Source organism: Nicotiana sylvestris, chromosome 7, assembly GCF_000393655.2.
Source record: "Nicotiana sylvestris chromosome 7, ASM39365v2, whole genome shotgun sequence".
In the NCBI taxonomy this organism is placed as follows: Eukaryota; Viridiplantae; Streptophyta; class Magnoliopsida; order Solanales; family Solanaceae; genus Nicotiana; species Nicotiana sylvestris.
In genome coordinates this window covers 154567116-154576780 of record NC_091063.1, presented here as the reverse complement: position 1 = coordinate 154576780, position 9665 = coordinate 154567116, and the positions used below count along the sequence as shown (strand labels likewise).

Below are 9665 nucleotides of genomic sequence, written 5' to 3'. Positions count from 1 at the left end.
TTAGAAGAACGCGGGTTACTGATAATCAAAAAAATATGTAGAAGAAAGTAATTTGGGGTAACCAGAGTGTAATCAGGAGAAAAACAAGTGAATCAAAGTATATTTCAATTATATCTTGTGTTTACAAGTGATCAGATACCCCCCTTTTATAGATATCTTGAAGATATGCATTTTCCCCAAATCATAATGAGGCTATTATGAATAATTAAAGACATTAAATGCTACGTTACACAATCATTGTAATCAATACAAATTCTCTAACGTATCTAATATCTAATGCCTGTCGAATTCCGTATCTGCGCTCTTTATTATGGTCAGATCCCTTCCTTTTGATAAATGACTTAAATAGGTACGAGCGCTGAATCCTTCGAATGTCCTCCCATGCCTCTTACTTTGCCTTTGCTCGTTTCTATTGCTGCCCGTGCCTCTTGACTAATTATAATTCTTTGACTATTTGACCAGTCCACATGTCTCAATATGTCACTTACATATATAAATGTAATTTTTTTCAATACAAATATATATATATATATATATATATATATATATATATATATATATATATATATATATATATATATTGTACTTGAGCCTTCATTTTCTATAATTTTTTTGCAATGTGAGAAATGATTATGGCTCTTCTATCTAATCATTTGAGTACAATGATTGTAATATGCAGAACTTATGATCAATGGAATGGTTTGTTATTAAAAGTAGTACTCAGACATACCCATAATTTTTATTAGGTCGTGTCAAAATATATAAAAAAAATACACGAAAAGAATCAAGAAGAACCAACATATAGTAATAATATGTCATTAGGTTATTTTTAATCTAACTACACAATATAATTTTTCAGACAAAAGGTGGTCAATTATTTGACACCCTCTTCGGATAAAGTGGCTCCGCAATTGACTCCCTTTATTTTAATTCATGTGATGTAGTATGAGTTACATGAAATTTGAGAAAAAAATGAAAATTGTTATAATTTGTGATCATAATATGAGGCTATAAAAAATTCATTAATTAAATATAAAATGAGTAAAATAAAAAGCTTAAAATTAGATTATTTGGAAATACAGAATAGTATATTCTTTTTTTACGTCGATTGATCAGGTACAACACGTTGTCTCAACATCTCAACAAAAAGATTAACAACATCCTCGTTACGTCCTTTCTGACTATACCCTCTAATCACAACATTTCTCTCAAGGATTATCCGAAAGATTTCCATAGCTTCATCAAACTTCTCTTCTTTGAGATACCCACATACTAAAGTTGTGTAAGAAACCACATTTGGCACATGGGTATCCTCAAAAACAAGTTGAGCTTCCTCAATGCTGCTTAGCTTTACATAAAGATCCAAAAGTGCACTACCCACGTAAACATTTGACTGAAGGCCAAGTTTATTGAAATGACATGAAATTGCTTTCCTGAATTAAGGTCTTTAAGAACAACAGAAGAGTGAGTTACAGTGCCTAAAGTGAACTCATTTGGTCTAACATCATACTCAAACATTCTTGAGAAGATTGTTATTGCTTTCTTGTGATGATTCAGTCTAGTAAAACGGCTAACCAAAGCTGTAGCAGATACTACATCACATTTAGGCAATTCATCGAACATGGAATCTGCACTTTTTCCACATTGAGAAATAAGAATGCTAGGCTCAATGGTTGGAACTCCAAGGTTGTGCAAATGTTCTCGAGCATTTGGGGCTTGGCTGAGGAGTCTACAAATTGAACTTCGGGCTCTTATACATACTCGCATATATGTAAAAGATAATCGAGTAGAATGGAATGGAACAGATACAGAGAATTCATAAAAATCCAACAAATTTAAGGGAATTATTGGGTGTGTCACAATTCACAAACTAACAATTGGTCTTTGTTTCTTCACTTGGTTTAAACAAACTCACAATTTTTTGTCCCGTCAATGATCCACTCTATGATTTTTTTGTTGAACTGCATTCAAATTTCGTAAAAATGGCATGGGTAGCCACTATTTAAGGTGGTATTTATTTTTTATCCAGCAATTCTAATGAATAAAAATAGCCACTACTCTATTAAAATTAATATAAAAAGATATTTTTACCCTTTCTCCCATTGATTTTCTTCTCAAACCCTCGCTTCTCACTCTGCATCGAATACATGGGCTCTGATTTCTTGATTAAGAACTAAACAAGCTGGGCGTGGCTCTTGAAGAGGAAGTTAGTTCATTTAATCTGGAATTTTTAGCTGAAAAATACAAGAAAAGGAAAAGAAAAACACAAACAAGTGTTTCTCTTTTCTCTGTTTGAGATATTCACAAACAAAAATTAGTGCAAATGGGGTATTTGTTGAAAGAGATTTTGAATACAGTTTGTGGAGTGAATTAACGGTATTAGGCTGTTTTTTGGAAGTAGAAGATCAGTTGCCAGAATATCAATTGAGTTTTCATATTTCAATGAATCAAATTCTCTTTTTATTTATGTGGGTCCTGAACTTAGAGTTGGAAGTTCTAAAATTAAGGATATTTGGTCCTTAACTTAGAGTTACATGCATAGAAATTAAGGACAGACAATCCTTAACTTAGAGTTACAAGTTCAAAAGTTAAGGACACTTGGTCCTGAACTTAGACTAACAAGCTCAAAAGTTAAGGACTATAGGTCCTCAACTTACAGTTACAAGTTCAAAAGTTAAGGACAGTAGATCCTGAAGTTTGAGTTCCAAGTTCAAAAGTTAAGGATAATAGGTCCTTAACTTTGAATTCCAAGTTCAAAAGTTAAGGACACTTGGTCCTTAACTTTGAGTTACAAGTTAAAAAGTTAAGGACACTTGGTCCCGAATTTCAAGTTTCAAGTTCAAAAGTTAAGGACACTTGGTCCTTAACTTTGAGTTCCAAGTTTAAAAATTAAGGACATTTGGTCCTGAACTTTGACTTACAAGTTCCAAAAGTTAAGGACACTTAGTCCTTAACTTTGAATTCCAAGTTCAAAAGTTAAGGACATTTGGTCCTGAACTTAGACTTACAAGTTCAAAAATTAAGGACATTTGGTCCTGAACTTAGACTAACAAGTTCAAAAGTTAAGGACATGCAGTCCTTAACTTACAGTTACAAGATCAAAAGTTAAGGGCAATAGGTTCTTAACTTTGACTTACAAGTTCAAAAGCTAAGGACGTTTAGTCTTTAAGTTTGAGTTCCAAGTTCAAAAGTTAATGACATGTAGTCCTGAAATCCTGAAGTTAAGTTCAAAAGTTAAGGACATATAGTCCTAAAGTCCTGAACTTAGAGTTCCAAGTTCAAAAGTTAAGGACATGTAGTCCTGAAGTCCTGAACTTAGAGTTCTAAGTTCAAAAGTTAAGGACATGAGCAGAAGAGTATTTTCGTCCAGGCAATTAAAGTTTAATAAAGCAGTGGCTAAAGACTAAAGATATTTTAAACAATAACTTAAGAGTAAATACATGTGTTATTAGTGGCTAACCGTGCACTTCCCCTCAAATTTCATAGGCTTTAACAGAAATTAACTTTAGACCCGATTTTAAATGGTTAAATTTTAAAAACTTTGTAAATTTTGACTATTCTTTAAAAACTTTGTAAATTTTAAAAACTTTGTAAATTTTGACTATTCTTTAAAAAGGTCACTAAAAAAGGCTATTCGTGCACTTCCACGTGTGAATTACAATTGCAGTCCCAGGAATTTTTTAAAGAGAAAAAGAAACCCTGAAAGTTCCCACAGAAGTCATTTTTGACTCTCCTTGTAGCTCCTCACTGACCAACTCCTCCAATGGCGATAGCCGCCGCCATTACACTGCCTCTTACAGCTCCAACCCGTCGTTCTCTTTCTTCTACTTCCGCTAATTTCGTTCGATTTTCCTCTCCGCTAACTCCACAACCAAAAAATCTCAAATTCGCCGCCGGTAGCGGAACACAGTGCCCTAGTTTCCGCATTTGTGCGACATCTTCAATGAGAATCGAAGCTCCGGAGAAAGGCTCTCCAGATTCTTTCCTTGATCGTAAAGAAAGCGGAATTCTTCACTTCGTCAAGTATCACGGCCTCGGCAACGACTTCATATTAGTAATAATGCACTGCTCAATATTTGAATATTATTTTTTCTATTTTTCCGAGGAATTTGGATATGTGCTGTCAAAGTAAAAGACATGCCGCAGTTGTTTCCCGTTATCTTGGTCAACTGCATCTATTTTGTGATGCAGAGTTATAATGTTTCACATTTTTGAAGTATCGTCCTTCCTCTGTCACGATTTTGGGATTTTTAAATCCTGTATTTTGGTTTGGGACTCAAAATTTTGAGTCTTTTTACTAGATTATTGCCTCAATAAATGTGGCTTTATATAAATAACAGTGGACATTTTAAAAATGCTGAAAGTATGTTTTCTTATTTGAATGAGCTCACATTTTAAGATTTGGAGAGAAAATCCTATGCTTGTGATACTTACACTTTTAAGAAAATAATCCTATGTTTGTGAATCATGACTAGCTGTCCATGACTGTGATGTTTTAGTGTTTGGAGAAGTACGTGTAGAAGCATGAACTCAGAGGAAAATAATCATGATTTGCTTAATTCTTTGGTCTTTAATCTTTTATTTTGGGTGTTTGATTAGATGCTCATCTTATCCATGATTGTTTGAGCAGGTTGACAATAGAGATACAACAGAACCTAAGGTCAGTCCTGATCAAGCTGTGAAACTATGTGACAGAAACTTCGGGATTGGTGCTGATGGCGTGATATTTGCAATGCCGGGTGTCAATGGCACTGATTATACCATGAGGATCTTCAATTCAGATGGAAGTGAGCCAGAGGTAATATTGCTTATTTCTGAAATTTAGAATTGATTGCATCTCTGTCTCTGGAGGATTAGTTTGACTTATCTTTTACGTCTAGAAGTTGCATGTTTGTGTACATTTGTGCAAATTTTTTCTTGATGAAAGGAGAGAATTGTGGTTGAAACTATCTCGCTTTTCATCCAGTCTCTCTCTATCTTCTATGTTTCTTATCTTCTTTTCTCTTTGCCAATTTTCTGTCAGCTGTTGTTGGATCTTGGTTTACGTAGCTATTGTGTGAAAGATCGAAAAGTATTATGCTTATAGCAATCCTTAGGTACAGTATTAGAATGCTGTGACATGTAATCAGATGACCAGTATAATTGTCTACTAAGTTTGCGTATATCTAGTAGTCCTCAAATTTATTTGTATAGTTCATACCAACTTCTGTTTCTTTCTGATTGTTCCTTCCCATAGTTGAGTCCACTGGAATATTTGAAGACTTTATTTCTGAGACCCTATATGCAATAGATTCTTGCCTGAGCTACAATTTGCTTTATCGTTTATTCCCAGTTTGATACAGGTGCTTTCTGGGCATACTTATTTTATTTTGTTCTGTATGTGTCTTCTGTGAAAATGGTATATGCTTCCTGGACTCTTTAATAGGGTTGGAGTGACTGGGTGTTGACATAACATTACACTGTGAAGACTTGTGAAGTCTTCATTTTCTAGGACCGTATTTGCAATACATTCTTGCCTGGGCCTGAACCACATGTATTGAAATTACTTTATTGCTTATGCCTAGTTTAATGCAGGTGCTTTCTGGGCATACTTATTTTATGTAAAGAAGAGAAGTATCAAAACTTAGGCATTTTACTCATTTTGTTGAACAGTGCCAGCTATCTGAGGTTGGTTGGTTCATGAACTAGTCAGGCTTGGTTCAATTTTGTTTTTACCACTACTCGGCTCAAGTGCTGGAACTCTTTGCTATGTTGAAGTTGAGATCCATGGTTGTAACCTCTTTGAAAGCCTGTCTCATGCAACATTTATTTCCTAGTGTGCGTTTCCATTAGAGTCATTTTTCCTTTAGGCGCTTATTCAATTAAGTGCTACTTCTGTGCTGATTTACTTCATTTAACAATTAACATGTACTTTGTCACACTCATGATTGGTCAAACGGGCCCTTTTCCAGGGAGAATCGTCATATGAATGAGATATTGGTTGAATATTATGTACTGCCTAACATCCAGTTAGATTGTTTGTTTTAATGTTTAGCTATTTCCCAGATACTTTGACGCATCAATGACTGATTATTGCATTGCATATGCTTATTTGAGATTGGCTTTCTGGATGATCTGATGATTTTTTTTAGTAGGATCTCAAGCAGCTGTGACATATTCGAATGGTATTGACTTATACATAAGTTTAGCATTTGCAAGGTTTGCTCCTCTGACAAGCCTTGGTTATGTCTCATCATAGCTCGCTTGACCTTTAACCAAGCCAACATCGAGTGAGGTCTTGACTATGTTCTTCCTGCGGGCCTAATAAGGTAGTGCTGCCATATGCATTGGTTATAATAAATACAGGCCAAGTATTTTGACCTATCCTATACATATTTATGGCGTTGCCCAAATTAAGTGAAGTTGAAAGCTGCTTAAGTACCTGTTCATTAAAAAAAGAATAATTGGGTTCATTGGTTGAAGGGCATACGAAGTGATATAATTAGACGGTGGTACAAGATTGATTCCTGTCTAAAACTATCTTTTTGGACGTTATGTAAGGAAAGGACCCAGAGATCCTTTGAGGGGAGTTTCACTTGGCATTCCTTCCATAATGTTTAAATTGTTTTGTTGGAACAGTCCTTGTGATCTAAATGATGCAAATCAACTTTTTTTGACTTCATTTGCCAGTTAAGGTTTTTGTAGGAGTTTACAAGACTTTTTAATATATAGCATCCACTGGATGCTGTGATTGATAGAATTTTTGTTACTTGAAAATCTGGTCATAACAATTAAGAATTTGGTTTGGCTGGCTCAAAATTGCACTTAATGAATACTTAAAAAATGTGCAGCTGGGTTTCTTATTGTAGTGGCACATGTAATAATGTTTTCTACCTTTTTCCTGAATATGCTTGTAGCCGACCCCAGCTAGCTTGGGATTAAGGTATAGTTCTGAAAATTCTTGCAAGGGCTTTTACAATGCATTGTTTTTGTTTTTATGAACAGTGCAGTCAGTAGAACCGACATCTGTTTACCTATTAAAAAAAGTAATGACATCTGTTAGGATAAGGGATTATGTTATTGTTTTGTGCTTACAAGCAATGAACCTTTTGGGAAATGGTTCGTTCTGTTTCCTTTCCTAACTATCACATACAGATTCTGGGAGGAGGTTTTGGCTGAAGGGGGTTAAGAGACTTAAAATACATAATGAGAGCCTTCTTACAAAGTGGCTACGGAGATATTCTTCAGTGGAAAATAGATTATGGAAAAGGGTAATTCAGAAGAAGTACAGAGAAAAGGATTGGTGGAGTACAACAGTTGTGAGTAGACCTCATGGTGCAGGAGTCTGAAAATTTGTTAGAGTTCAGTGACAGATGTTATTAAAGTTGGAGATGGGAGGATGGATAGTGAGTTTTGGCATGATTCCTGGATAGGTCATTCTCCACTTGAAGTTAGATATCCTGATTTACTCAGTATGTCAAATAAAAGTGAAACCACAAAAACTCAAGTCATAACAGAAATGGTTGGTTTGAGAATAAGAAGAGACTGTTTTTACCGGAAACAGATAGGCTGTATGACCTGCTAAAGGATGTGCATCAGGGATTTAAGTTAACAGAGGAGGACAGGATGTAAATAGATCAACGAAAATGGCAGATTTACTGTACGATCTTATTACAAAATTTTTAGTAGAGAAAAAGCATGTTTTTGATTTTTTTCCTAAAGGTCTTGGAATTTAATCTGGAGATCAAACACTCTTTTTAAAGTCTCTTGCTTTTGCTGGGTATTAGCTCATGATTCTTGTCTTACTCATGTGTATCATACCTGCAGCATGTGGCTATTTTCTGAAGGAGAAATAGTTGTTCAGAAGGCAATTGTGGAAGTTGTTTTGTTACATTTTCTTTTCCTAAGCTCATACTGGAAGATAAAACCTGCAATAGTGCCTTGTATGCATGTTATTGTTCATGATTCTGATGTATTCTGTACAGTAACACCTCCGTCATCAGAGTCTAACAATCTGATTCTCATATTGGCTAGCTGATGAAGCTCTTTAATCAACCCCCATCTACCTGCCTCAATATGTACTAAGCTTCCCATTGATTTACGGCTGAGAGCATCTGCCACAACATTGGCTTTACCGGGATGATACAATATCTCGACGTCGTAGTCTTTCAATAATTCAAGCCACCTACGCTGCCTCAAATTCAACTCTTTCTGCTTGAAGATGTATTGTAAACTCTTGTGATCTGTGTAGATGTCAACATGGACGCCGTATAAGTAGTGCCGCCATATCTTCAAAGCATATATTACTGCAGCCAATTCCAAATCATGGGTTGGATAATTCTTTTCATGCTTCTTCAATTGTCTTGATGCATAAGCAATCACATTCCCACGCTGCATCAATACGCACCCCAAACCTATACCTGAGGCATCACAATATACCACATAACCTTCTGTTCCTTCAGGAAGAGTGAGCACTGGTGCAAATGTCAATCGATTCTTCAGCTCCTGAAAACTACGTTCACAAGTGTCAGACCACTGGAATTTGGTAGCCTTTTGTGTTAACTTAGTCAATGGTGATGATATAGAGGAAAATCCTTCTACAAACCGCCTATAATATCCTGCTAGCCCTAGGAAGCTGCGGACTTCTGATGGTGTTGTAGGTCTCGTCCAATTCTTTACTGCATCGATCTTCTGAGTGTCGACACTAATACCCTCATCAGATATCACATGGCCAAGGAATGCTACTGAGTTCAGCCAGAATTCACATTTGGAGAGCTTAGCATATAACTTACGATCCTGAAGCGTCTGTAATACTATCCGCAAGTGGCCCGCATGTTCCGCCTCCGAACGAGAATACACTAGAATGTCATCAATGAATACAATCACGAACACATCAAGATAGGGCCTGAATATAGTATTCATGAGATCCATAAAAGCTGCTGGGGCATTTGTTAGCCCGAACGACATCACCAAGAACTCAAAGTGCCCATATCTTGTCCGGAAGGCCGTCTTTGGAATATCTTTCTCCCTAACCCTCACCTGATGATACCCTGAACGTAAATCAATCTTAGAGAAATACTTGGCACCCTGGAGTTGGTCAAACAGGTCATCAATTCTTGGAAGTGGATACTTGTTCTTTATAGTAGACTTATTCAACTGTCGATAGTCGATACACATCCGTAACGACCCGTCTTTCTTCCGCACGAATAGGACTGGTGCACCCCAAGGTGAAGTGCTAGGCCTAATAAAGCCCTTATCCAGCAAGTCCTTCAACTGCACCTTCAACTCTCGCAACTCTGCCGGGGCCATTCTGTATGGAGGAATAGAGATCGGTTGAGTGTCAGGCAACACATCAATGCTAAACTCAATCTCCCTTTCAGGAGGAAGGCCTGGGAGTTCATCTGGGAAAACATCTGGGAATTCGTTGACCACAGGGATTGATTGTAAAGTAGGCGGTTTCGCCTCCGCATCCCTAACGCGAACGAGATGATAAATGTAACCTTTTGAGATCATTTTCCTTGCCTTAAGATAGGAAATAAACCTACCTTTCGGTGTAGCAATGTTCCCTTTCCATTCAATGACGGGTTCACCCGGAAATTGGAACCTAACCATCTTCGTACGACAGTCAACATTTGCATAGCATGAGGCCAACCAGTCCATTCCCATTATCACATCAAAATCAACCA

The 9665-nt window shown here is 36.4% G+C and overlaps 2 protein-coding genes across 10 annotated transcripts; one reads left to right on the top strand and one right to left on the bottom strand.

Moving 5' to 3' along the window:
- Positions 1 to 1099: 1099 nt before the first annotated feature.
- On the bottom strand, positions 1100 to 1767 carry LOC138873986 (pentatricopeptide repeat-containing protein At5g42450, mitochondrial-like). Its single transcript, XM_070152484.1, has 2 exons — positions 1474 to 1767; positions 1100 to 1393 (listed from the first exon to the last, which is right to left on the bottom strand). Exons 1-2 carry the CDS (start codon positions 1765 to 1767, stop codon positions 1100 to 1102), a joined length of 588 nt encoding a protein of 195 aa, XP_070008585.1.
- Positions 1768 to 3650: 1883 nt separating this feature from the next.
- Positions 3651 to 7929, top strand: LOC138872591 (diaminopimelate epimerase, chloroplastic-like). 9 transcript variants are annotated; one of them, XR_011401033.1, is made up of 4 exons: positions 3693 to 4054; positions 4631 to 4798; positions 6135 to 6308; positions 7807 to 7929. XR_011401033.1 is itself a non-coding variant. In XM_070150879.1 (3 exons), the coding sequence occupies exons 1-3, from the start codon at positions 3764 to 3766 to the stop codon at positions 5686 to 5688; spliced, it is 495 nt and encodes a 164-aa protein (XP_070006980.1). In that variant the 5' UTR covers positions 3651 to 3763; the 3' UTR covers positions 5689 to 5990. The 9 variants fall into 9 exon arrangements, 8 of the variants coding, with proteins under 8 accessions (XP_070006980.1, XP_070006983.1, XP_070006982.1 ...); XM_070150879.1 differs by lacking the exons at positions 6135 to 6308; positions 7807 to 7929 and adding an exon at positions 5653 to 5990 and having other exon boundaries at positions 3651 to 4054; XM_070150882.1 differs by lacking the exon at positions 6135 to 6308.
- The last annotated feature ends 1736 nt before the right edge of the window (positions 7930 to 9665 follow it).

What these genes read in the sequence shown, in the direction of transcription:
- LOC138873986 (XM_070152484.1), bottom strand. Translation starts at nt 1,767, where the DNA reads ATGCGAGTATGTATAAGAGCCCGAAGTTCAATTTGTAGACTCCTCAGC. An exon ending in ATGAGTTCACTTTAGGCACT is followed by an intron (nt 1,394 to 1,473) that starts GTAACTCACTCT and finishes CTTGGCCTTCAG; the next exon opens with TCAAATGTTTACGTGGGTAG.
- LOC138872591 (XM_070150877.1), top strand. Translation starts at nt 3,764, where the DNA reads ATGGCGATAGCCGCCGCCATTACACTGCCTCTTACAGCTCCAACCCGT. An exon ending in TCGGCAACGACTTCATATTA is followed by an intron (nt 4,055 to 4,630) that starts GTAATAATGCAC and finishes TTGTTTGAGCAG; the next exon opens with GTTGACAATAGAGATACAAC. An exon ending in CAGATGGAAGTGAGCCAGAG is followed by an intron (nt 4,799 to 5,564) that starts GTAATATTGCTT and finishes GCTTATGCCTAG; the next exon opens with TTTAATGCAGGTGCTTTCTG.